This window comes from Aquarana catesbeiana, linkage group LG09 (assembly GCF_042186555.1).
Source record: "Aquarana catesbeiana isolate 2022-GZ linkage group LG09, ASM4218655v1, whole genome shotgun sequence".
Taxonomy (NCBI): domain Eukaryota; kingdom Metazoa; phylum Chordata; class Amphibia; order Anura; family Ranidae; genus Aquarana; species Aquarana catesbeiana.
Window position 1 is genome coordinate 232,242,755 of NC_133332.1, and position 27,754 is coordinate 232,270,508.

General features: G+C 43.0%; 1 protein-coding gene across 2 annotated transcripts in view; it reads left to right on the forward strand.

Moving 5' to 3' along the window:
* The first annotated feature begins 5,369 nt into the window (after positions 1–5,369).
* Positions 5,370–27,754, forward strand: part of ENTPD2 (ectonucleoside triphosphate diphosphohydrolase 2) — a 94,648-nt gene continuing 72,263 nt past the window's right edge. The window contains exon 1 of one of the 2 annotated variants that reach the window (XM_073599936.1): positions 5,370–5,559. In XM_073599936.1, the coding sequence (XP_073456037.1) occupies positions 5,443–5,559 (117 nt within the window). In that variant the 5' untranslated portion in view covers positions 5,370–5,442. Of the gene's footprint in view, positions 5,560–5,679; positions 5,704–27,754 lie in introns of those variants that run through there. The other variant, XM_073599937.1, reaches the window with a different exon arrangement.

The window sequence follows — 27,754 nt, forward strand, 5'->3', positions numbered from 1 at the left end:
TTCATTCTTCTCACATTATAAAGAAGAAGAGAGTGTGCTGTATTAAACAATTTTAAACATTGCAGCCTGACGAAAGTGCTGTATCCATTCCGAACGCGAATTTTACCAGACCGAGCAGTTCCGTCTCAGAATTTCTTCTGAGCATGCGTGGCACTTTGTGCGCGGAATTGTCCACACACGGTTGGAATTGACGCGATCGGATTTTGTTGTTGGAAAATTTTATAGCCTGCTCTCAAACTTTGTGTGTCGGAAAATCCGATGGAAAAAGTCCGATGGAGCCCACACATGGTCGGAATTTCCGACAACACGCCCCGATCGCACATTTTCCGTCGGAAAATCTGACCGTGTGTACGGGGCATAACAGTGCTCATCAGTGATGCCTATCAGTGCAAACTAACAGTGCTCATCAGTGATGCCTATCAGTGCCCATCAGTGCTGCATAGTAGTGCCCATCAGTGCAACTTATCAGTGCCCATCAATCCCACCTATCAGTGCCGCCTGTTAGTGCCCATCAGTGCCACCTATCAGTGCCCATCAATGCCACCTATCAGTGCCGCCTATCAGTGCCCATCAGTGCCTCCTAACAGTGCCCATCAATGCCACCTACCAGTGCCCATCCGTGCCCCCTATCAGTCCCCATCAGTGCCGCCTCATCAGTGTCCATCAGTGCCGCCTCATCACTGCTCATCAGTGCAAATCAGTGAAGAAGAAAAACTACTTATTTGCAAAATTTTATATTGGAAACTAAGAAAAACTTTTATTTTTCACAATTTTCTGTCTTTTTTAGTTTGTTTAGCAAAAAAAATAAAAAACCCAGTGCTGATTAAATACCACCAAAAGAAATCGCTACCTGTCTCAAAAAAATGATAAAAATGTAATATGGGTACAGTGTTGCATGACCGCGCAATTGTCATTAAGGCTAGGTTCACACTGGTGCAATGCGGGAACTACAGTGATTGCTGTACGGGTTCCCACATTGCATTTGAATTGCTCTCTGCGAACCGCTGCAGGTGTCATTATAACATTAACCCTTTCATGACTAAGCCTATTTTCGACAATTAGTGTTTGAAGTTAAAATCCGTATTTTTTGCTAGAAAATTACTTAGAGCCCCCAAACATTATATATATTTTTTCAGCAGAGAATCTAGAGAATACAATGGCAATTGTTGCAATATTTTATATCACAAAAAAAACAAACAGTAAAGTTAGCCCAATTTTTTTGTATAATGTGAAAGATGATGTTACCAAAACCAAACATGTTACCAAACATGTCACGCTTTAGAATTGCACGCACTCGTGGAATGGCGACACACTATGGTACCTAAAAATCTCCATAGGCAAAGCTTTAAATTTTTTTTACGGTTACCAGGTTAGAGTTACAGAGGAGGTCTAGTGCTAGAATTATTGCTCTCGCTCTGACGATCGCGGTGATACCTCACATATGTGATTTGAACACCGTTTACATATGCGGGCGCAACTTCCATATGCGTTTTCTTTGCTGCGTGAGCTCGCGGGGACGGGGGCGCTTTAAAAATTTTTTTTTTTCTTATTTATTTTATTTATTTTTATATTTATAAATTGTGTTTAAAAAAAAAATGTGATCACTTTTATTGCTGTCACAAGGAATGTAAACATCCCTTGTGACAGTAATAGGTGGTGACAGGTACTCTATATGGAGGGATTGAGGGTCTAAGACCCCTGATCCCTAGACCCTCGATCCCTCCTTTGCATTCAAAGTATTCAGATCGCCGTTTTCGGCAATTCTGAATACTGTATATTTTTTTAAAACCGGCGCTATTGGCAGCCGAGTAAACAGGAAGTGACGTCGCTTCCATGTTTACAATTAGGAGGCTGGAACAAAGCCGCTTACGGCTGCGTTCCAGACTGTCACTGGCCGGAGGCGGCGGATTGGTGATGGGGCCTCCTGGCGGATCAGAAGGCCTGGTAAGAGCGGCGGGAGGGGGGGACATCCCCTCCGATATAACAGCTGATCGACTTTTAGCCGCATCGGTTGTTATACCTGGAAAGCCGATCGCCGGCTCTAAAAAACAGTACCAGGATGATGCCTGCAGCTGCGGGCATCATCCCGGTATAACCCCCGAAAGCCGAGTACGCACATCTGCGTACGCTCGGCGGGAAGGGGATTTATTGACACCCCCAAATCAGTTCTGGACACCCATGCATTCCGATTCCAGTGCGGACCAAAAAAATGGTCCTGCACCATTTTGGTGAGATTGCAATGTAATTTCAGTCATACAAACTGTATGGCTGAATTCACATCGCACAGACATCGCATGTGATGTGCATAGGAATGCGATGTGAATCACATGCGATGTCTGCAATCGCATAAGTGTGACAGCGCTGAAAGCTGGCCTGGGCAGGAAGGGGTGAAAGTGCCCGGCATTGAAGCTATGGTGAAAATGTAAAACCATATGTTTATTTCCTCATTGTATTTTAATTATATCTAGCCGACTCCCATTAATCTGAATGAAATTGAAGTTTGTAAACTTACCGTGTGAAGATCTCCACACATTTAGAGCCCTTTCACACTGGGGCGGGGGCAGCGTCGGCGGTAAAACGCCGCTATTATTAGCGGCGTTTTACCGTCGGTATGCGGCTGCTAGCGGGGCGGTTTTACCCCCCACTAGCGGCCGAGAAAGGGTTAAATACCACCGCAAAGCGCCTCTGCAGAGGCGCTTTGCCGGCGGTATAGCCGCGCCGTCCCATTGATTTCAATGGGCAGGAGCGGTAAAGGAGCGGTATACACACCGCTCCTTCACCGCTCCGAAGATGCTGCTGGCTGGACTTTTTTTACCGTCCTGCCAGCGCATCGCTCCAGTGTGAAAGCCCTCGGGGCTTTCACACTGGAATGAAAGTAGCGGCACTTTCGGGTCAGTTTGCAGGCGCTATTATTAGCGCAATAGCGCCTGCAAACCGCCCCAGTGTGAAAGGGCTCTTACTTTTTTGGATCCTGTGACATGTGGTCACTATGTCCTGTGAGTAGCACTTCTGTGTCACACATTTCACAGAGCCTGTCTACTGATCTACAGAGGTGATGAGAGGAGGAGTCTCAGGAGGCAGAGCCAGTACAGGAAGCGCTGCTTGCAGGCAGCAAGGTACCATGGGATATGTAGTCCTTAGAAAGTGAAAGTAAACAGCAGTGGAGAAGCTGCAAACCATGCTGGGAATCCAGAAAGTTGTGGAAAGAGATGGCCAGCAGACAGGAAGAACTAACAGCACGAAAGGTGATTTTTCAAGTAAGATTATATTGGATTGTCAAATATAACTATTGTTTATGTTATTACAATGCTGATGTTATTAAAGGAGCGTGTATTCTATGACCAGAGAACTCCTTTAATATGTGTTTGTTGTAAAGCACTTTGCAAAGTTTGTTTTTTAAACAGTGATAAATATGCAAAACGTTTTATTAGTTTTATATTATTATTGCGATTAACTATTGCTTTTCGCTAAAACTGGCACATTAGGGACCCATTTATACCCATGCGGACTCATCATAGGTAGCATGTGTTATAGTGCACATGCAGTGATATGAATGAGCCCTTAGAAATACACAATAAACTGCAGTGTGTAAATGTAAATCAGCCAAATAGGAAATAATGGGATTTCTAGTTAAAATGCATTTTCTTATCATAAAATTCTGCTGCAGGAAATTGGCTAATGCCGTGTACACACAGGCGGACTTTTCGACCGGACTGGTCCGACAAACTTTCCTGCGGACTTTTGACGGACTTCCGATGGACTTTCTAACAAACAGACTTGCCTACACACGATCACACCAAAGTCCGACGGATTTGTATGTGATGACGTACACCGGATTAAAATAAGGAAGTTGATAGCCAGTAGCCAATAGCTGCCCTAGCGTCGGTTTTTGTCCATCGGACTAGCATACAGACGAGCGGATTTCTGGGTCCAGCGGAGTTACGACGTAAAGATTTGAAGCATGTTCCAAATCTAAAGTCCGTCAGATTTGCGACTCGAAAAGTCAGCTGAAGGTCCGGTGAAGCCCACACACAATCGGATTGTCCGTCGGCATCCGTCAGACCAGTCCGGTTGAAAAGTCCAACCGTGTGTACGCCACATACGTGTGAACACACCATTAACTTACAGACTGCCTTTGCTTTGAATCGCTCTTTAGAGAGCATTTGACAGATGGAGAGTAGGCGTTATGTTGCCTCCCCACTGCCTGATTTAGGCCGGGTTCACACTAGTGCGAATTGGATGCGGGTTTGAATTCGCACAGCAGGAAATTGTGACTGTCTCTCTATGGAGCCGGTTCACATCTCTCCGCAGCGGCTCCGGTGCGATTTGCACAGGAGCCCTGTGTGTCTTTTGGTCCATTTCAGGTCCAAACTCAGCCAAAAATTTGGGCTGAAAACTGTGAACGGAGCCGCAGCGGACTCCAGCTGTGAGCCGCTGCGTGCTCATATGTGAACCCAGCCTTCACCATGTAAATGCCACACTACTGCACTGCATTTGTGTGCGTTGCTCATGGTTGCGGCATGGCCCCATAGATTTTTATTAATTGTGTTCAACAGCGGTAATGTCTGGTTTTACCACCCCTAGTAGCACTTGTGAACGAAAACCTAATGCCGCCTGCCAGAACCTGGGCATGCAGCAGCTCAGGGCTGTACACATGCTGTGGCTGTAATGGTGTGTTTTACAGCAACAGCAAAAATGACACAGCATGTCGCCTTTGGCTGGCGTTACCACCGCAGGACACAACCAACACACGTCTGTTGGGCCCAACCTCAACCGCCCCAAAACTACATGCAATTGTAGTGCAGCATTTACATGGCTAAATCAGGCTGGGAGGAGCTGATATAATGCCTCCTCCCCACCTGTCAAATGCACTCTGAAGAGCAATCTAAAGCAGGTTGCTCTTCAGAGGACACTGTGCATATGAACACTGTTGATCTTTGTAAAGTTAAACCAATAGGTTGCTTGATCCACTCTTCCATAAACTCCAATTAAGCTGGTTTATTTAAAAAAGAAATTAAATAAAATGCAAAGAAGCCTTCCTTGCCAACCAATCATAATCCAGCTATTAGCTTTTTCTTTCAGGTAAGAAAGTGTCAGCAAGAACCTGATTGGTTGGATTGGTTCTGCTGAGCACACACTAATGAAGTTCTCCCACTATATAGAGTGTTGTGTAGACTGTGCCTGCTAGTGAATCTTTGGGGGTTAACAACGGAGCCTTCATTTGAATAAATTGCATATTTAAATTGTCTGGCCAGGCATTACCTATGACCTGTCCCTGTGTGTGTGTATATACTGCTGACACATTCAGCCTTCCCCATTCCACCTAATACACCTTCCCAGCCAATGAGACGACAGAGCCGGTCATGCCTCCTCCCCCCTCCCTCTTTCTGTCTGCTCCTTGTAGAGCTGAAAGGACCAAGGCATTCCTTACAGCTGCTGGAGATGGCTAAGAAGGTGCTGGCGGTCCTCCTCCCCCTGGTGCTCTGTCTGATCGGGGTCATTGGGATCCTACTGCTGGCCCTGCCTGCCAGGGAGATCACTGAACCCCCAAAGTTTAAGGTGAGTGCATAGAGAGAGCACACCTGGGCTGAGCCCCGCTGACAGCTGCTGATCCCTGGGATTCCAATGCACTGTGCTCTGATAGGTGGGAGCCATGTGTAGTAGTGACCATCACACCCACACCGCTCTGCACACATGTACAAGGTATGTGCCATCTATTATTATTATTATTGTTATACAGGATTTATATAGCGCCGACAGCTTGCACAGCGCTTTACAACATTAGAGCAGACAGTGCAATTACAATACAATTCAATACAGGAGGAATCGGAGAGCTCTGCTCGTTAGAGCTTACAATCTAGGATGTGTACACCTCACCTCAAAAAAAAAAAAAATTTTTGTTTTTATTATTTGTATTTACTTTATTAAGTGGTTTTTATATCTTCTGTTTTATGTATATTGTATTAGGAGTTATTATCTCAGATATATATCATAAAACAAAATAATTTTTATCTTTTTTTTTTTTTTTTTTTTTAATTATTCATTTAGTTGTTTATTTATATCTTCTATGTTATGTCCACTGATATATGAAAATGCTGTATACTTTTAGAAGGGTTATTTATTTATTTATTTATTTATTTATTTTTCCAATTCTTCTAATAGCTCCGCTGAATAAGCACACATTTTCCACTGTATATACTGAAAGCCAGTAGCATGACATCTTTCTGCATTTTGAGTGCTGTAAATTTAAAAAAAAAAAAAAAAAAATGTAAAAAGTGGAATCTGGTGGTTGGGGGTTAAAGAACTTCACAGGTTCTAGTCGCTCTTCATACTGTCTTAAAACCAGATGGCTGAGGATATTTTAAAATAACTTTCACAGACACTTTGATGCAAGGTGTCTGGCGATAATATAAAGTGTTAGAAGGAGGGTTGATCTCACTGTTGGTTCGCAGGTTGCTGCACTGGTATAAGCCTGTAAACGGCAATGGCCTGTGGGGAACAGTAAGTTCCAGCATGCCCTGCCTAAAATCTCACAGCCCCCCCCCCCCAACAGAACAATTCCGACTACTGCAAGTTTCAGCATGGATTGTGAAGCGGGGGGGGGGGGGGGGGGGGTAGTAGGAATGGGGGTCGGGTCCAGTATACTTTGTGATAACTGTAGGCTCGATCTTGGTTTGGTGGCGTCCAGCAGGAAAGGTTTTGTAAAGAAGGAAGGTGCCCATCAGGGTGTGCTGGAATTTGTAGTTCTCCAACACAAGGTCTTTTTGAGGGAAAGGTCAGTGTGGTCTCACATCAATGGACTTGCAGTTCTGTTTCACAGCATACTGGGACTTGTAGTTCACCTGTATATCTCAGGTAGGAAATCGTTACTGGGGGGGCTAGCAATGTTATCTAGTTCTAGAACAATGGATTTGGGTCACATCCCTTAAAATGGGCTTACATTATACATTCTGATTGTACAACCTCCTTTTAGATTTATCAAAATGATGAAATATGAGGGCAAAACAATTGATTGCATTTGTATCAAACCAGGTAGGCCCTTACAATACACATTTGATGGTAGATCTATAGGATATTGTACAATCAGTTGCATAGTGTATGGTAACTTATTTATTTCTTTTTTTCTTAAAGGAAGCAGCCGGCATTAAATGCAGGGACTTGTAGTACCACTACATATAGTTTTTAGGTTGTCTCTGTATGCTGGGACTTGCAGTCCCTCCCTAGATGACCTAGTGTATGGTGTGGAGCTTGTATACAGCATCTAGTGGTTTATAGTAGAGTGCAGGCCATGCGTATCATTTGTTTGGCTGTGCCGGGAGTCCTGTGAATGGGGGGGAATTCCCTCTCCAGATGGCACAGGAAGGGGTGTCCCCCATTCATCATTCTCTGTCCCTGTGGCCCTTTGACCGCTGACAATAGCAGGAAATAGGGGCCCAGAAGTAGCTGAACTGTCAGTTCATCTACAGTTAGCAAGTCACTGTTACATTCAACATCTGGAGCTGAAAGAAGCTGTAATAACCTGCTCAGGGAGAATGCTTTGCACTATTATTAACTAACTGATTTGGGGTACAATCCAATCAGCCTTGAAATCTTTGTATTAAGGGTTAAAGAATATATTGTGCCTGTCCATTGTCATCCCAGCATTCATCTTCAGCTGCAGACAGCCGTACCCAATAAATCTTTATGGGTGGTGGTAGCCTTTTTGTGTGTTTGTTTTTGTTTTGTTTTGTTTGAAAGGTCCTGAATAATAACAAAACGTCCTAAGCTTCACCTTCGGTGGTTCTTCATAAAGACAGGTTGGAACTCCAAATTTTTCTAATGTTCAGCCCCACTCACATCATAATCCGCTGTCACTTCTGCATCCGCTGTCATTTTTTAAAAGCGTGGGGCTCCGCCCACACAGCTGCATCATTCATTCAGTTCTCTGTAAATGAATGAACTACAAGTACCATCATCTACCATGGCAGACGGCTTCGGTTCTGAACGAACTGCGGTGATGAGCGCACTCGTAGTTCATTCACAAGCCCTGCAGATTTCAAACAGGCAGCCCATATCGGAGGTATAGGCAGAAAGCTGCAGGGCTTGTAGGCAGAAGCCTGACATTGCACCCCTGATCCATTGAATGCATGTGCAATGCTTTCCAGGCTCCTGCAGGAAAAAAATCATAATTGCACTTTTTTTTTTTTTTTCTTCTGTAAAAAACGTGTGCATTTTTTCTGAAAAGATGAACTTCTCCTTTTTAATCTTAAAAATGCTCCCCCCCCCCCCCCTCCTAACACCTGACTAACCTGTGTAAGAAAAATGTATAGACTTCCTTATTTTCTGGCTGCTCCAATGTAGTCACATGATCTCATTGTGGGACAACAGCAGAGCACCAACAACAGATGAGCCATAGGAGCCTATAGGTGACATCACCGCTCAGGTTGTCATTCCCTCCTCTTCCTTGCAGCTGACACAGGCGAGATCACGTGACCGGCACGGCCTGAACATCGGTAAGTACAGTATATACACTTACTGGCCACTTTATTAGGTATACCTGTCAATTCCTTTATAGCACAAATTGCTAATCAGCCAATCACTTGGCATCAACTCAATGCATTTAGGCATCTAGACGTGGTGAAGATGACTTGCTGAAGTTCAAACTGAGCATCAGAATGGGGAAGAAAGGGGATTTAAGTGACTTTGAACGTGGCATGGATGTTGGTGCCAGATGGGCTGGTCTGAGTATTTCAAAAACTGCTGATCTGCTGGGATTTTCACACACAACCATCTCTAGGGTTTACAGAGAATGGTCCGAAAAAGAGAAGATATACAGTGAGCGGCAGTTGTGTGAACGAAAATGCCTTGTTGACGTCAGGGGAGAATGGACAGACTGGTTCAAGATGATAGAAAAGCAACAGTAACTCAAATAACCACTCATTACTACCAAGGTATGCAGAATACCATCTCTGAACGCACAACACATCGAACCTTGAAGCAGCAGAAGACCACACCGAGTGCCACTCCTGTCCGCTAAGAACGGGAAGCTAAGTCTACAATTCACACAGACTCACCAAAATTTGACAATTGAAGATTGGAAAAACGTTGCCTGCTCTTTGTCTCTATTTCAGCTGATGGTAGTGTCAGAAATAGGTGTAAACAGCATGAAAGCATGGATTCATCCTGCCTTGTATCAACGGTTCAGGCTGGTGGTGGTGTAATGGTATGTGGGATATTTTCTTGGCACACTTCGGGCCCCTTAGTACCAATTAAGCATCATTTAAACCTACTGGTTCTCAACTTCAGTCCTCAAGTACTCCCAACGGGCCATGTTTTGGGAACTTCCCTTAGATAAAATAGCTCTTATCAATACCATGTCATTGATATTGATTGCTATAAACAGCTGTGCAACGGAAAGGGAAGCCTGAAAACATTGTCTTTTGGGGGTACTTGAGGACTTGGGTTGAGAACCACTGGTTTAAACAACATGGCCTACTTTATTGTTGTTGACCTTGTCCATCCCTTTATGATTACAGTGTACTCATCTTCAGATGGCTCCTTCCAGCAGGATAATTCACCATGTCACAAAGCTCCAATCATCTCACCACTGGTTTCTTGAACATGACAATGAGGTCACTGGACTCCAATGGCCTCCAAAGTCACCAGATCTCAATCCAATAGAGCACCTTTGGGATGTGGTGGAACAGGAGATTTGCATCGTGAAAGTGCAACCGACAAATCTGCAGCAGCTGCGTGATCTTATCATGTCATTATGGACCAAGGCTGGGTTCACACCGCAGCACGGCGCAGTGGTCAAGTGTGTCCCCGTCCACTGTTTTCAGGTCCGATCTCAGCCCTAATTTTTGGCTGAATTCGGACCTGAAACGTCCAGAAGACGCATAGGACTCCTGTGTAATTTGCACCAGAGCCGCTCCATAGAGAGCCGGTCACAATCTCCTGACATGCGAATTGGATGCGGATGGATGGAAACTCGCATCCAATTCGCAGTAGTGTGAACCCAGCCTTAAAGCGGGGTTCCACTGTCTCCAACTTTTTTTTTTTTTGTCAAAATTACAAAGATTATGATATTTAACCACTTCCCTACCCACCTATAGTTAAATGACGTCCACAGATGGGATCTCCCGGTGCGTGTGCCCGGCGGCCGTGATGTCTGCCGGGCACCCGCGATTGCCCGTTAACCGGGCCGGACAGTGGATCTGTGTGTGTGTGTGTGTGTGTGTGTGTGTGTGTGTGTGTGTGTAAACACACAGATCCACGTCCTGTCAGTTGAGAGGCGAGCGATCTGTGTTCCCAGTACAGCGGAACACTGATCGCTCTCCTCCCCTTGTACGTCCCCGCCCCCTACAGTTAGAAGCATTCCCTAGGAAACACATTTAACCCCTTGTGTCCCCCTAGTGGTTAACCCCTTCACTGCCTGTCACATTTACACAGTAATCAATGCAATTTTATAGCATTGATCGCTGTATAAATGTGAATGGTCCCAAAAATATGTCAAATGTGTCCGCCATAATGTCGCAGTCACGAAAAAAAATCGCGATCGCCGCTATTATTAGTAAAAAAATAAATTTTTTTTTAATTTTATTTTTTTTTTAAATGCCATAAATCTATCCCATATTTTATAGACACTATAACTTTTGCGCAAACCAATATACGCTCATTGCGATTTTTTTTTTTTTTTTTTTTTTTTTTTTTACCAAAAATATGTAGAAGAATACGTATCGGCTGAAACTGAGGAAAAAATTTTTTTTTTTTTTTTTTTCAAAACAGTCACTCTTCTTTTGTTTATAGCGCAAAAAATAAAAACCGCAGAGGTGATCAAATACCACCAAAAGAAAGCTCTATTTGTGGGGAAAAAAGGACGTCAATTTTGTTTGGGTACAGCGTCGCATGACCGCGCAATTGTCGTTTAAAGTGCGACAGCGCTGAACACTAAAAATTGGTCTGGGAAGGAGGGGGGTGAAAAGGCCCAGTATTGAACCGGTTAAATATATAACTCACTTGTTCCGTTTTTTTAGTGATTTCTGCTGTCCGTGTTCTCACAATAAATAAACTTATAAATTTTTATACTGCCGGTTGTCATCTTGCCTGTGGGCATGTGAAGCCCACAGGCATCCTCTTCCGTGATACTGTGCTGCTGATCGACCAGCATGCACCGCCGTTCTATCCCCAATCCCGCGCATGCGCAGTAAACTCAAATTGGAGCGCCGTCAACAGCTCAGGTTGCCATGGGTGTCATCGTAGGATGTCTCGCCCCGTTGTGATGGCAATGGAGATAAGCAAAGAATAAAAGAAGATAGATCGGGTCATCATCGGAGCGTCACTTCCGATATTGAAATCCCGCGATAACTCGCGCCAGGCCTCCGCACTGACTCCTGGGAACAATGACACAAGCTCCCAGGAGCCAGTGCGGCTAAAAGGAAATTACGAAATAGCCGCACTATACACGCCCATATCCACAAACTCCACATACAGGAAATACAGATGAAGATCTGCAAAACTAAGGTACTGTAGGGAAAAAAAAATGTTCTGTTTTTAAATTAAAACATTGAAGGAATCTGCTTGAGCTAATGTTATAAAATCGGGTGGAGCTCCACTTTAAGGAATGTTTCCAACGCCTTGTTGAATCTATGCCATGAAGAATGAAGGCAGTTCTGAAGGCAAAAGGGGGTCCAACTCAGTACTAGCAAGGTGTACCTAACATTGTGGCCGGTGAGTGTACATCTTACCTAGGTTAGTCAATATAGATGGGTGGCGGGAGCATTTTTAAGATTAGTTGGGGTTTGGCCTGGAATTCAAGTCACTTAGCTGGAGCAAGTATGCAGCCAGTGACGTCAAACCTCTAATTTGTACAGAAGCTCTTGGTTGAGGGCTAAGAAAGTCTTGAAGCCGTTGGATGGGTCTGCCGGTCAGAGCGTCATCATTTTCAGTAGAGAAGGAAAGCGGTGACATTGTTCGTAACTCTCTTACTGCAGGTTCCCTTGTATGGAAAAGCATTTAATAACCAGGTAAACTTGACTGCGGAAACAATACCTCTTCTCAGAACTCCCCTCTGTAACCACAAGTCTGTTTGCAGTAAAGAAAGACGCTTTGTTGGAAGGTTATTACATGTTTTGCTGGGGAAGTGTTCCCCATGAAGAGTTTGAATAATGAGAGTCTGAGCTGTAAACAGTACAGATAATACCATTTTATGAGGGAATAATGACCCCTATTTATCAGTGTTTGAAGGAAGGACTGATCTGGCCGGCCACAACAATCAATCCAATTACACCCATAATCTTTGTAGTGGGTTCCAAAAAAAAAATAAAAATGTGATTGAATATAAATATATATATATATATATATATATATATATATATATATATATATATATATATATATATATATATATATATATATATATATATATATATATAGTTGTACAGTAATCTACTAGGGATGCACCAATCCCTTTTTTTTTTTTTTATGAGTACTGATACTTTCGGTCAAGTGCTCACCGAGAACTGATACTTTGCGATGCGATTTGCGTCCATACAAAAAGAATGGGTGCAAATTGCAATGCGAAGAATTGCATGCAATTTGAACAGGAATGCGGTGCGATTCCTGTCCAAATCGCATGTGGTTCCTGCACAGCTCCTGTGTGCACCCAGGCTTGTCATGGTGGTTTTGAGCCTGCGTTCACACAGGAGCTGTGTGATGACGGGTTCCACCAGCTTCAGCTCCTGATCTGACTGTAGACACCAGCGGCTGCGGATTGAGCTCCTCCTGCCTCTCCCATGGCTTTTTTTTTCCTGGCATCTCCAGCGGCTCTTTCTCACCACCCTGGTCCCGCTGTACCAGATTGACGTGATTTCCGCCCCCCCCCCCTTCTCCTTGCAGTGCTGACAGTAGACGGCTTCTAATTGGTCAGCGCTTTCCATGTGACGGTGCTGACCAATTCGAGTCCTTATAGTCCATACTGTCAGCACTGCAAGGAGAGAAAGCGGAGGGAATTCAATTTTTTGCAGTGCGATTTGTGCTCCATTTATTTTGTATAGGCTCAGATTGCACTGCAAAGTATCGGTTTCAAGTATTGGGAGCATTTTCACGAGTACTTGTGAAAATACTCTGTATCGGCACCGGTATAGGTGTATCCATAGTTATAACCCCTGTTTTTTTGTGTTTGCCATCTGTGTCCCATTAGGGAGATTTCCCTTCACATTCTGTTTTCATAGCTATAACAGGAAGTGAGAGAAAATCAATCCAAAGATGGGGAATCCCTGGTTGTCACCAAAACTAGCGTCCCCATTGGAAGATTTTCCCTCTATCTCTATTCTGGTAACAACCCAAAAATTGGGATTTTCTTTCACTCCGTGATGATGGTGAACATGACAGTTCTAATTTCTATCCAAAACTAGAAAAAAAAAAAAAAACAAAAAACTTTCTTTTAATTTTTATATTTTCATTCCCAACTCTAATCCTGTCCACCTGGGAAATGTTGGTTGTCCCCATCCACCTTTTGTGTGTTCTGGCTACTCCTGTTACCTTCTCCATATCATAATAAATGGGAAGATGGAGGCCTTCATAATGGTCACAGCAGGTGTGTAGACCCAGTAACTTGGCCCAGAGCCCTCAAAACTTGTCAAAGTATAAGATGTCCTAACTCAAGCATCTATCGTAAGAGCTCTTTCACACTGAGGCGCTTGAAAACTGCTCATAAAACGCAGAACGCTTTTGAGGAGTTAGTGGTGCACTTTTTGCAGGTCAGGTGACTCAAACTACTTCAAGAACTAATTTAATTGGAGAGGGGCGCTTTTGAGGTGCACCCCGCCCCCCCCCCCCCCTTTCCCCACACACTTTTTTTTTTTTTTTTTTTTTTCTGTTTATTTGTTTGGAGTGTGTTTAAAAAAAAAGGTGCTGCTTGCGGGTGTTTTTTCACCTCCCCGTGCCAGCGCGCCGCCCCAGTGTGAAAGCATCCATTGATTTTAATGGGAAGCAGTTTTCAGGAGCTTTTCAGATGCTTTTTTTGAAAAACTTAGTGTGCATTTGGAAAACTTAGTGTGAAGGGGGCCTAAATGTGAAACGTCAGTTTGGGGTAGACTGACCTTTTTTGTGTGTGCTATACCGGTAGAATAAATGCAACTATTACTAGTCAATTTTTTGTTTTAAAATAGTTTTTTGCATCATTTGTTCGAATTTCTAATGACTAGTGGGGTCAAATCAATTATCGCTTACGATTGTAATGATAAGAAAATTCAAAGGAGCAGAATGGGAAATTTTTTTTTTTTTTTCTTAAGTGAAATTCTAACTGTGAATGTGTTTTTTGTTGGTGAAAAATCTACACATTGTAAAGAAAGCTGTTTGGTAAAACTGGGATTCCATTCAAAAAGCAGGCTTGGGTGAAATTTTAAAGGGCTTTCAAAATATATTGTTGACTCAATGATGGCAAGAGAGAATGTTCTGACAAATGATTTTTCAGAATTTTCATACGAATGTTCCGGCGTATGGCCAGCTTGAGGATAAAGTCCAACTTTCATCACTGCACAGGCATAGAAAGGTTAAGCCTTGGTAGCTTATGCTGCCCACGTGGCACAAGTATAAACTAAGCAGGTCCAACATTCTGGTGGCACTAGGGTAGAAACCAATATATTGGCCGCTGAAATTTATCTGCTAAAAAATACTTATCTGCTTTTTGCCAATAGAAAAAAAAAAAAGTTGCTGATAATGGCATGCTGTGTCATCTTGACTTGAATGCAAAATTGTGTCCCATTGACTTCAAAAACACCAGCCACAATATAAAAAAATTATATTTAAAATTATTGTCGGCCAAGTGCATCCAGGGTTTTCGGCTTCAGTACTGGAATTTTCTTTCCCCCCTTTTTTTTTTTTTTAATTTTAGTTGTTATACATACAGAGAAATAAACAATTTCATTAATCCATCAATCATATGAGTTCCAACGAATCCATTCAAAATCCAATTAACGGCATTACTCCTATCTTAAATACATCTACAGAAAAAACAATAACTACCGTATTTATCGGCGTATAACACGCACATTCATTTTAAGAGGGAAGTTTCAGTAAAAAAAAAAAACTTACATTTTAAATAAGGAACTTTGAAGCAAAATAAGGGTCAGTGCCCATATGCAGCCTGACCAATGCCCATCTGCAACCTCACCATTGCCATCAGTGCAGCCTGATCAATGCCCATCTGCATCCTAGAGGGAACAGGGAGGGGGGCGGGACGAGCACCGACAGATTACATACAGTGAGAATTTCCTATGATAGACAGAACAGTGGTCCAATGGTGGCCCAGGAGACGGGACTTCCTATTACAGAGGCCGCCAAGTAAACAGAAGATTCTCACTGTATGTAATCTGACGGCGCTTGTCTCGCCCCCCCTCCCTGTCCCATCCGAGCCAGCTAAAATTCAAGTATTGGCATATAACACGCACATGCTATTTGCACCCGATTTTCATTGTGAAAAAGTGAGTGTTATATGCCAATACATACAGTAGTTATTTGACATAGTCCCCATTCTGTCTTCTGTTAGACCTGCTTATATTGTATGCCCTGACAACATACTTTACTAAGAAGAAAAACCTCTACATATCTGAAGAGGCAAAAGGAGAAAGTAAAAAGCCCCATGAGGGAAAGAATTCCTAAAAAAAAAAAAAAAGAGAAAAAAGATAGGAAGAGAGAGGGGGAGTCGGAGTTGGAGGGGAAATTTTCATTTCAGTGCACCACTAGCTTTTACCACTCAAGTTTACATTTGTTAGGAGCATAGAAAACGAAACTCTTACTGGTACCAAACAATCAAATTCTATGAAACTTTATTGGTCGCTATGTGCAGTTACATTGTGCCAAGTATGCAAAAATGTCATCCCTGGAGTTTAGCTTTAATGATCATCCTCAGAATAGATTAAGGTACACCTTTGTGACATATCGTCAGTTCATCTCCATATTGGGCTGTAAATCATTTTACTGCTTCCAGCTGTGGTATCTTTTTTTGGTTTACAGAATCTAGCTGTATGTAATAATTTTGGATCATGATGGTCTCTTGAGGGTATTTTATATTCATTGTGGGAATCGTGATACAATAACTACATCCTGGTTTGGGCGTAACTAGCACTACAGAGGGATGTCCCCTGGAAAAGGGCTGAATCTTGAAGGAGGGGTGGGGGGGTTCTAGCTTATACCAAATGTCTTAATATAAAACAGATATGCTAGAACATTTTAATATACATGTTGAGAACTAAATGAGTTCCGAGCAACAGGAAGAATTGTACACCATGACCTAGTTTATCTGCAGCTATGGAACCATCCTTGGCTTCCCTCATGCAGATTGTCACCTCCTCTGTGCAATATACGTTCTGAAGCTCTAAAACTTCCTTTCTAGAAAAGTCCCAGAAATATCTCTTGATCCTGCCTGTGAAGTCCACCTAATATAGCAGATGCTTTAAGTTCAGTAAGTTGCAAGGTGGGTCCTCCATGGATCAGACTTGTTTTTCCAGTGCATCCCACAGATGCTCAGTTGGATTGAGATATGGAGAATTTGCAAGTCAACATCTCAAACTTGTCGTTGTGTTCCTCACACCATTCATCAGACCAGGCCACCTTCTTCCATTGCACTATGGACCAGTTCTGATGCTCACATGCCCATTGCCAGTACTGTTTGCTGTGGACACGGTTCAGCATGGGCTCTCTGACCGTTCTGCAGCTACACAGCCCCATATGCAGCATGCTGCGATACATTGTGTGTTCTAAAACCTTTTAATCGGACAGTGGGGGATATCGCACCTATGTGATTGGGGGGGGGGGGGGGGGAGTTTAAAAAAAAAATAAATTAAAATATATATTATGATTTATAAAACTCTAATTGCGATACACATGTTGCATATCGCCGCCGGAGCGAGAGCAATAATTCTAGCACAAGACCTCCTCCGAACACTAAACTGATGACCTATAGGGGGCTTTTTGAAGCGTCGCCTATAGATAATATAGGGTACTGAAGTTTGACGCAGTTCAAAGGCGCACAAAAATGTAAGGTTTGGCATGTTGGGTATCTATTTACTTGGTGTAACCTCGTCTTTTATATTTTACCCAAAATTTTGGTGAATTTTTACGTGTGTGTGTGTGTGTGTGTGTGTGTGTGTGTGTGTGTGTGTGTGTGTGTGTTTTTTTTTGTTTTTTTTCTGCAATCTTGCGTTGTCTAGACCTTTTCAGTAATATAGTGTGACATAAAATATTGTAACTACCACTATTCTCTAGGGTGTCTGCTTTCAGAAAATATATAATGTTTGGGGGTTTTGTGTAATCTTTTGGGCCTAAGGATTTTTGAAACGTGTGCAGAAAAACGCCAAAACTGCTCTGGCAGCGAAAGGGTTAAAGTGGTTGTAACACCAAAAAAAAAAAAAAAATTGATCCTGTTCCCTTAAAGCAGTTGCACAGTGACTGTGCTGTGTAATTTGGCACCCTGCATAACCTAAAAACCTTTTTTTTTTTTTTTTTTTTCTCCCCGCACTCACATGACTGGCTGCCTCCCCTCTCCAACGTCAGTGAGGGTTTATTAGCCCAGAACGCTTTGCTGCCAGGTTAAGAAAGGAGAGAGGCGGCAGGTCACGTGAGCGGCGCTATAAAATGAAGTGTACAGCTGCATTTTTTTTTTTTTTGTAAACACATACACTGGGGACATTATTTAATATTGCAGAGCTGATTGTAAGAATGTCATAAAGTGGTTGTTAAAGCGGAGGTTTAAAAAAAAAAAAAAACAGTTAGCAACTACAAACACTGTAGCTGCTGACTTTTAATAAGGGCACTTGCCTGTCCAGCAAGCCCGCGATGTCGGCCCCACGAGGCCGATCCATACATCAGATCGGGTGCTGGCGACGCCATCCTAACTAAGGGAAACGGGCAGTGGAGTGGCTTGCGGCTTCACTGTCCGTTTCCTACTGCGCATGCGCGAGTCTTGGGGTGCTTTGTGAATGGCCCTGTGGTTTTCTGGGACACGCACATGTCCCAGAAGACAACGGGGCCGCTCACCGAAGAGGAGGAAGTGAAGGAGCAGCGCCGCAGAATAGGAAGAGGCAGATTAGGAAGACTGCCTAGTAACAGGCATTTCTGGTAAGTAAAAAAATTTTTTATTTTTTGTAGAATGTTAATGTAATATTTAATTTTAGGGTGGACCTCCGCTTTAAGCCACTCCAATCTTTTTCATCAATATGAGCTACAGTCGCTCTTCTTTTGGATCGGACTACATGGGCAAGCCTTTGCTCCCCGTGTGCATTAATGAGCCTTGCACATGGTGTGAGTTCGGGGACACGCACCTGCACCCAAATGGATGTCAGATCGGGAGACCCATCCTGTGCATTCGCTGCGTTCCAACTCGCATCCATGGGGCTTCCTGCCCGGGGATGCACGGAATACCTATGCTTCCCTGTGCGGGTAAACACAGCCCTCACATGGGGTGTGCTTTGATATGGCCCTTGTGAACAAGGCCTAAATATGTTATTTGCTCTTCAAAAAAAGGGAACGTATAGAAATTTGTCACAATTTATTCAGCACACAGGAAAATCTGTTGTAAAAAAAAAAAAGAAAAGCCACAATATAGGGAGATGCTCCTTATTGATCCGCTTTTAACCCCACTGTTACCAACAATGCCAAATCTGCCAGGCCTTATTGCACTGTGTGTGATTGTAAAGGATCGTTTTTTTAAAAATAACAAACATGTCATACTTGCCTCCCACTGTGCAGCTCGTTATGCACAGAGTGGCCCCGAACATCCTCTTCTGGGGTCCCTCGGCGGCTCCTCCCCACATCAGATAACCCCCTAGGAGAAGCGCTCTCCCGAGCGGGTTACCTCGCGTGCGTGCCCCCGAGTCCAGCGTTTGCGTCCACAGACACGAATGCCGGACTTGGCCCCAGCGCCCGCGTCATTGGATTTGACAGCAGCGGGAACCAATGGCTGGGTTGCTATCAATCTATCCACTCAAGAGCCGGGACCCTGTGGAGAGAGGGAGAGCATGTCCCCCGCCGAAGAGATATTATTTTATTTTTTTATTTCTTTTTTTACGTTGGATTTTTCTGCCCGCTTCTGGCAGTATGATTTTACTTTGATGGTAGTATTATAATGTTTCTGTGTGCATGCAGCCTAATTAGTGGCCCTTGATCGGTGCTTTTTCTTTTAGCAAGCTGAGTTTGAGTTAGCAAGTGTAGTCCCTCGCGCTATCAAGTGAATCAAACTGATCTAATAAAAATTGCAGCTAGACGTAAAGTGTATACAGTGCACAAAATTGGTGTAAGATAAAAAATGATCAGCGCAACTTAATAGAATAAATGCATGTTACCTGTGAACAAATGAAAAAATCTCTTATGTGACATGACGTAATGCATAGGGATTAGCTGGATATCAAATGAACCGGAAGTGATGTAAGAGGTGTCTGCAACGCTGTGTTTTGCAAATTTCTGCTGGGTTATTTTTTTTTTTTTTTTTTTTCTTAGTAAGTGCCCATTTGGCTATATAATAAATTCATTATTTAAATGGTTTGCACTATGGGTGATCCTTCTTATATGCCCGTTTTTTCCATGAACGGCTGTGAATCCGGAACCCATCATTTGGAATACACTATTTGGAGAAACACCACTGGCTATCCCTGTCTCTAAAGGTCGGGAGATCCATAGATGTCCCCCAGCTAAGCTGATTGCCAATGCTGTATATACTTCATATAGAGGTAAGAGTCCAGAGAGCATTAAAGTGGTTGTAAACCCTTTACAACCACTTTAACCTACAGGTAAGCCTAGATTAAGGCTTACCTGTAGGTGCTTAAAATATCTCCCAGACCTGCACGGTCTAGGAGATCTTTTCAAATCGCCGCACGGTGTTTTCTTCTGCGCATGCGCCGGAGTTAGAAAGGGCACGAAGTGCCGTTTCCAGCTCGGGTCATGGCGTTAAAGGCGGCTCCCGTGCGCATGAGTGACGTCACGCGACTCTGGCCGGTCACAGAGCTGGAGTTTGCGGCCCCGGAAGGAAGAGGGGTGAAGAATGGACGCTCGCTACTAGCGAGGAAGAAAGGGTCATCGCGGGCTTCTCCTGCAGGTAAGTGTCACATAATGGGCTACTATGCAATGCATAGTAGCCCATTATGCTTTACCTTTGCAGGGAAACAAAGAGGAAGTAACGCTCATCGGGGTTTACTTCCTCTTTAAGTGGTGTTTATGAAGATCCCCGATTTGAAGATGCCCTTTGACACGTTCAGCACTTTATTTATTGGTTTATTTTAAACCCAGTGGACTATTATTATACTATATAGTTCTATATATTTGAGCTTTCTGGGACTTCATGCTTATTTGCACAGTTTAACTATTTATTAGCCATTTGCACATTCCGTTATTTGCACGGGAGTTTATTTTGTATCTTGCAATATTTATTGTCATTTTGCACAGTACACTTCATTGCATCAATTTGCACAGAAGTTCTATTTTGCACAGGATTATATTTTACATAGGAGATTTTTTTTTCATTTGTATTTGTTTACAGGTAACACGCATTTATTCTATTAAGTTGCGCTGATCCCTTTGTTAAAAAAAAAAAAAAAAAAAAATCTTACACCTCCATACTGCAACTGTCAAGGTCAGAAACTATTTTTGTAAGAAAAGTGACTTGCTACAGCCAGAGGGGACAGGTATAGAATGAACTCCTAAGGCTGAGAGGAAGCTGATTATCTTGCAGGATTGTCATCCCGCCCTGACAGGGTTTGTATCCAGCAGATTGTCTGTTTATCACATCGTGTGTGCGTCCACTTTGAGGCTTTTCTACAATGGCAGCAGATTCCTCAGAGGCCAGAGCACAGTTCAGCAGAATCTGGAATTAATAAAACTGCCTGTGCTAGTATGAACAAGCAAATAAGTATGTAAAGGGTCATGAAATATGTGTGTATGACTTAAACAATGCTGAAAACTGCTATCAGCCATGTCCAGCTCATGCAGTCTGCCTGCATCTAGGTTGGATCGGTTGTTTCCAGGGAGTAAAGGGGAAGAGGTAGAGCTTGACAAACACAGACACACCCCACCTATCACAAGGGTACAGCAACCTACTGGGAGAATATTTGTGAACGGTATGATCGATTGTTCACCCTACAGTGATCGATGGTTGTACATTTGGTGTGCACAGCCTATTACATGACTGGTCCACTGTTCACTTCTCCTTAAGATTAATCTAAATAATCACGCAGACAACAAAATTTATTTTTGACCGGGTTGATCCTTTTATGACTTGGGTATCGGCCACAGCTTGACGACTGTAAATGAACCATCAAACCAGTAAACCTCTATAGCCAACACCAGATCCCTTTTGCCGTGCTGAGCGGCACTTTCCTTATTTATTAGGAACCAATTCAGCCCCCAGCCGTCCAGGTTAGGCTTGGGGGGCTTACTAAGGGCTTCCTGCTCGCCATTCCACCAACTTCATCAGCCACCTGCCACCTCGACCCGCAAAAGGGATAACTGCCAGCAGTGATAATAAACTTGGTTTGCAGCAAACTTAAATTACGTAAAACAATAGTAATTATTGCAGCCAGGATTTAAATACAATAGTATTCAAAAATAACACAAGTCAAATATTATTTATTTATTTTTAACCACTTGCCGACCACCTGCCATTGTTATATTTTGGCTGTTTGAAGAGGAATATCGTTATGGCAGCAACTAGCTGTCATAACCCCAGTATCCTCTTCTTCAGTGGGCGGTCGGCTTTCAGATAAAAGTGGTCTCTGCGGTGGATTCGTCGCAAGATCACTTTTATCTGTGGTGGGAAAGGGGCCCCCCTCCTGCCGCGCTACAGTGACCTCCGCCACTTACTGTAGCTGATCGGATCCTTTCTCGGTTTGTGGTGTGGAGCTGACTGAGGGGAAGATGGCCCCCACTCGGCTCCATATCAAAGCAGGGCGGAAGCGTCGTCAAAATGTCACTTTCACCCATAGCTCTTAAAGGGAAATTTTTATTTATTTATTTATTTTGTGTAAATATGAGATCTGAGGTCTTTTTGACCCCTGATCTCATATTTAAGATGACCTGTCATGCATATATTTTTTTTTTTTCTTTATTACAGGGGATATAACATGTTGGGTATCAATTTACTGGGCGTAACATTATCTTTCACAATATAAAAAAAATTGGGCTAACTTTTACTGTTGTCTTATTATTATTATTATTATTATTATTATTATTATTAATTTTTTTTTTTTTTTTTAAAGTGTATTTTTTTCCAAAAAGTGTGCTTGTAAGAACGCTGCACAAATACTGTGTGACAAAGTATTACGACTGCCATTTTATTCTCTAGGGTGTTAGAACCCTCAAACATTATATAATTTTTTTTTCTAAATAATTTTCTAGCAAAAAAAAAAAAAAAACAGATTTTAACTTGTAAACACCAAATCTCAAAACGAGGCTCTGTCCTTAATTGGTTAATCATAATAACAAAGTACAGCAAAAGGAGGATGAAGACTTGTTCCCTCGTGAGAATTGTACAGACTGAGGGACCAGAAATTCACATGATTTGACGTGATGCAGAAATCTCCTCCTTTTTACTTTTTCCCCACCAATAACCTGCCACCAAATTTATACCCCCTCACCAACCCACCCATTTGACGCCATCGTACTGTCCCAAAGGAACCGTCTCTAGTCATGAGCACAAACACACATGCGTGTATATCAGCAGAGCAGTGGATGGCTCCTCCTCCTCCTCCTCCTCCTCCTCCTCCTCCTCCTCCTCCTCCTCCTCCTCCTCCTCCTCCTCCTCCTCCTCCTCCTCCTCCTCCTTCTCCTTCTCCTTCTCCTTCTCCTCCTTCTCCTCCTTCTCCTCCTTCTCCTCCTTCTCCTCCTTCTCCTCCTTCTCCTCCTCCTTCTCCTCCTCCTCCCTCCTCCTCCCTCCTCCTCCTCCTCCTCCTCCTCCCTTCTCCTCCCTTCTCCTCCCTTCTCCTCCCTTCTCCTCCCTTCTCCTCCCTTCTCCTCCCTTCTCCTCCCTTCTCCTCCTTCTCCTCCTTCTCCTCCTTCTTCTCTGCCTAATCAGCACAAATTAGTGACGGAGAAATATTACTTATTTACAAAAAGCCTCCCCGCCCCCTTCTTTTTTTTTTTTTTTTTTTTTGTGTTTAGCAGAAAATGAAAAACTCAGTGGTGATTAAATACCACTAAAAGAAGGCTGTCTCAAAAAAAGAACATTTTTTATTTGGGTACAGTGTTGCATGACAGCGCAATTGTCATTCAAAGTGTGACAGCGCTGAAAGCTGAAAATTGGCCTGGGCAGGAAGGGGTTGAAAGTGCCCGGTATTGAAGTGGGTAAGAAGAAAACTATTAATGACTATTGGATTTCTAAAGACCCATGAGCTGAGCAGGCACGCCAGTACATATGGGTGTATTGTAAATGTGTATGCTGTGAGGACATCACCTGGATCCCACCGGCTTACGAGTTTTGAGGGTAATCAGTCAAAACCTTTTTCAAGAATTGGCTCTGAGTAAGAGGGTATTACCCTCGAAACACGTAAGCCAGTGGGAACCAGGTGAAGTCCTTCCAAGCATCAGGAGCCACGGAACAGTTCAAACAACTTGATTACTTTGGTGAGACTTGTCTGTTATGATGTTAGTAGATACTTCTGTAATTTCTTTCCTGGTGCCAAGATGGCAGCCTACACATACCTCCCAACTTTTTGAGATGGGAATGAGGGACACCTATCAACAAAAGTATGCAAGCATAGGACAGCCCCCCGCCATGCCCCCTTAAAGTAGAATTGTACAAAAAAACAAGATTGGTTAAACACACAAGTGCTTTTTTTTTTACCACTACTCTTCCTTTATATTGGCTTCTGGAATTCACAAATGCAGCAATTTAGAAATCCGATGAAAGGTTTAGCACTGGGAAACACTTTTTGATAGATAAAAAGTGCATTTTATATACATCTATATAGATCAGACCAAAATGAGGGACAAATGAGGAGGAATGAGGGACAGAGGGACATTGCTCCAAATCAGGGACAGTCCCTCGAAATCAGGGACAGTTGGGAGCTATACATACATCTGGTAGTAAGAAAAGTCTTTTCGAGGTGCTATTGTTCGTCAATGCAGGCCTAGTCACAACATTTTGGGGGGGGGGGGCGAGGGTTCATCACTAAGTGTCCTTTGGGAGAACAATATTAGAGAATGAAAGCGGTATTAATCACAAAACCAAATATGTAATATATTGCAGCTTATTAATCCTTAGATGTGGTGGCTGCATTAGTTTTAGTTTTCATTTTTACGCTTTTTTTTCCCCCTCTGTTCTCAGCTGGTAATCTGGCCAGTAACACAGTTTCTGTATTAGTGTGCCCCCCCACTCTTGATGAATGAGCACAGGAGGCACATTTGGACAGCACCATTGTCAATCTGAGGGGAGTGTTATAGATGGACTAGCAGATTTTTATACACTAACAAACTGAAGCCAAACTCCAGCTCATCTTTTATAAGCCGTTACAGCAACACTGTTTTTATTTATTTTATTTTTTTCACTTTTGGAATAACTGTTGTACATAAATAGAAGCTGACCATTGTAAGCACCCTGTCGGTGGTAAATGGTGTGTCTCAACCCTGCAACTGCTAAATCTGCAAGAGAGCATGTTCTTTGTAAAAACAACAGACTTATGCCCCGTACACACGGTTGGATTTTCCGACGGAAAATGTGTGATAGGACCTTGTTGTTGGAAATTCCGACCGTGTGTGGGCTCCATCACACATTTTCCATCAGAATTTCCGACACACAAAGTTTGAGAGCAGGCTATAAAATTTTCCAACAACAAAATCCGTTGTCGAAAATTCCGATTGTGTGTACACAAATCCGACGCACAAAGTGCCACGCATGCTCAGAATAAATTAAGAGACGAAAGCTATTGGCTACTGCCCCGTTTATAGTCCTGACGTACGTGTTTTACATCACCGCGTTCAGAACAATCGGATTTTCCGACAACTTTGTGTGACCATGTGTATGCAAGACAAGTTTGAGCCAACATCCGTTGGAAAAAATCCATGGATTTTGTTGTCGGAATGTCCGATCAATGTCTGACTGTGTGTACAGGGCATAACTGTCTGGATCACAAGGTGAAAATTTTTAAAAGCAAGAAAGCCAGAAAAAGAAAACAAATCCAGCCATCACATCTAAGAATTGGTAAGCTGCGATATAATGTTTGCTTTGGGGTTTTATACCTCCTATAAGCTTTTGGTCTCATATCTGATCTACCTTTTTTATTGTTAAACGACCTCCAGTACTTTTAACTGGCTTCCACCTGGGCATTCTTTCTCCTCTGGTGCATCTCCTCACTTGGCTTATTAGACAGTTGTAGCATAGCAAAGCTGTAGCTGGCCAATGATGTCAGCCAATGCTAGATTCGGAGATAATGCTCTTGTTGTTTGGACAGTTTCCCAGAGGTCCTTGCTGTCTTCTCAGTGTGCTGCCTGCTACTGCGCCCTTGACTTATTTTCTGGATTTGTCTTTCTGCAGCCAGCATTGACCTTCTATCTGTGTGACTGCTCTGCCTGAACGCCTCCTGCCGTGACCCCCTATATATGTCACCCTTTGCCAATATATTTGCCTGTCGCCTCTATCGGTGTCGGCGAGCCCAACGGCCATGACCTGGAAAAGTCACACAGGGAAGCCTGAACCTTGTTGCACGAGTTCTTGGTGAAGGCTGCTTTTGTAGTGATGGAAGCCTAGGGCCCACATCAATTCTGGAAAGCCTTGATGAGCAGCAAAGTTCGTACATGTCACTGTCTTGCTTTATATCCATTGAGGAAAATATTACCAGCATTGTGCAATCTCTGACCTTTGTATAATAACCTTGCCAATAGAAGCCTTGCTTTGTGCCCTGCCGGTATTACCCTGGCCTGTGCGATGTGCCTCAACCTGCCGGCCTCCCCAATGTCTGTAGATAGAATTCCTTCCACTCTTTATCATATAACTCAAGGTCATAGACCAGCTAAGATCCTTACCATTCCCACCATTAATACATGTCTGCTTCAAATTTAATAGAAGGTATGCACATCCTTTTTAAGGCTCTATTTTATCTGACAGCCAAATTATAACTCAGCAGTTCATAACTGCCAGTGATTTTTCAGGATTCATGCCAGGTTTTAACTATTTGTTCCAGTGAATTACCCTGTATATCAAAACTGAGGTGCACTGTGACACCACCGTTTTTTTTAATATACATATACAGTATCTCACAAAAGTAAGTACACCCCTCACATTTTTGTAAATATTTTATTATATCTTTTCATGTGACAACACTGAAGAAATTACACTTTGCTACAATGTAAAGTATTGAGTGTACAGCTTGTATAACAGTGTAAATTTGCTGTCCCCTCAAAATAACTCAACACCCAGCCATTAATGTCTAAACCGCTGGCAACAAAAGGGAGTACACCCCTAAGTGAAAATGTCCAAATTGGGCCCAATTAGTCTGTCCCTGGTGTCATGTGACTCGTTAGTGTTACAAGGTCTCAGGTGTGAATGGGGAGCAGGGGTGTTAAATTTGGTGTCATCGCTCTCACTCTCTCATACTGATTACTGGAAGTTCAACATGGCACCTCCTCATGGCAAAGAACTCTCTGAGGATCTGAAAAAAATAATTCTTGCTCTACATAAAGATGGCCTAGGCTATAAGAAGATTGTCAAAACCCTGAAACTGAGCTGCAGCTCGGTGGCCAAGATCATTCAGAGGTTTAACAGGACAGATTAGGCCTCGCCTTGGTCGACCAAAGAAGGTAAGGGCACACGCTCAACGTCATATCCAGAGGTTGTCTTTGGGAAATAGACGTATGAGTGCTGCCAGCATTGCTGCAGAGGTTGAAGGGGTGGGGGGTCAGCCTGTCAGTGCTCAGACCATACACCACACACTGCATCAAATTGGTCTGCATGGCTGTCGTCTCAGAAGGAAGCCTCTTCTAAAGATGATGCACAAAAAAGCCTGCAAATTAGTTTGCTGAAGACAAGCAGACTAAGGACATGGATTACTGGAACCATATCCTGTGGTCTGATGAGACCAAGATAAATTTATTTGGTTCAGATGGTGTGAAGTGTGTGTGGCGGCAACCAGGTGAGGAGTACAAAGACAAGTGTGTCTTGCCTACAGTCAATCATGGTGGTGGGAGTGTCATGGTCTGGGGCTGCATGAGTACTGCCAGCACTGGGGAGCTACAGTTCATTGAGAGAACCATGAATGCCAACATGTACTGTGACATACTGAAGCAGAGCATGATCCCCTCCCTTCAGAGACTGAGCCGCAGGGCATTATTCCATGATAATGACCCCAAACACACCACCAAGACGACCACTGCCTTGCTAAAGAAGCTGAGGGTAAAGGTGAGGGTTAAGGCAGTGCTGGAAAATAATGGTGGCCACACAAAATATTGACACTTTGGGCCCAATTTGGACATTTTCACTTAGGGGTGTACTCACTTTTGTTGCCAGCGGTTTAGACACTAATGGCTGTGTGTTGAGTTATTTTGAGGGGACAGAAAATTTACACTGATATACAAGCTGTACACTCACTACTTTACATTGTAGAAAAGTTGTTTCTTCAGTGTTGTCACATGAAAAGATAGAATAAAATATTTACAAAATGTGTGTGTAAAATAAATAATAATTACTTTTTTATTTGTATTTATTTATTTTTTTTACATGTTTTTTATATTAACATTACTGCAAGGGTTAAAGTGGTTGTAAACATTACAACCACTTTAACCTACAGGTAAGCCT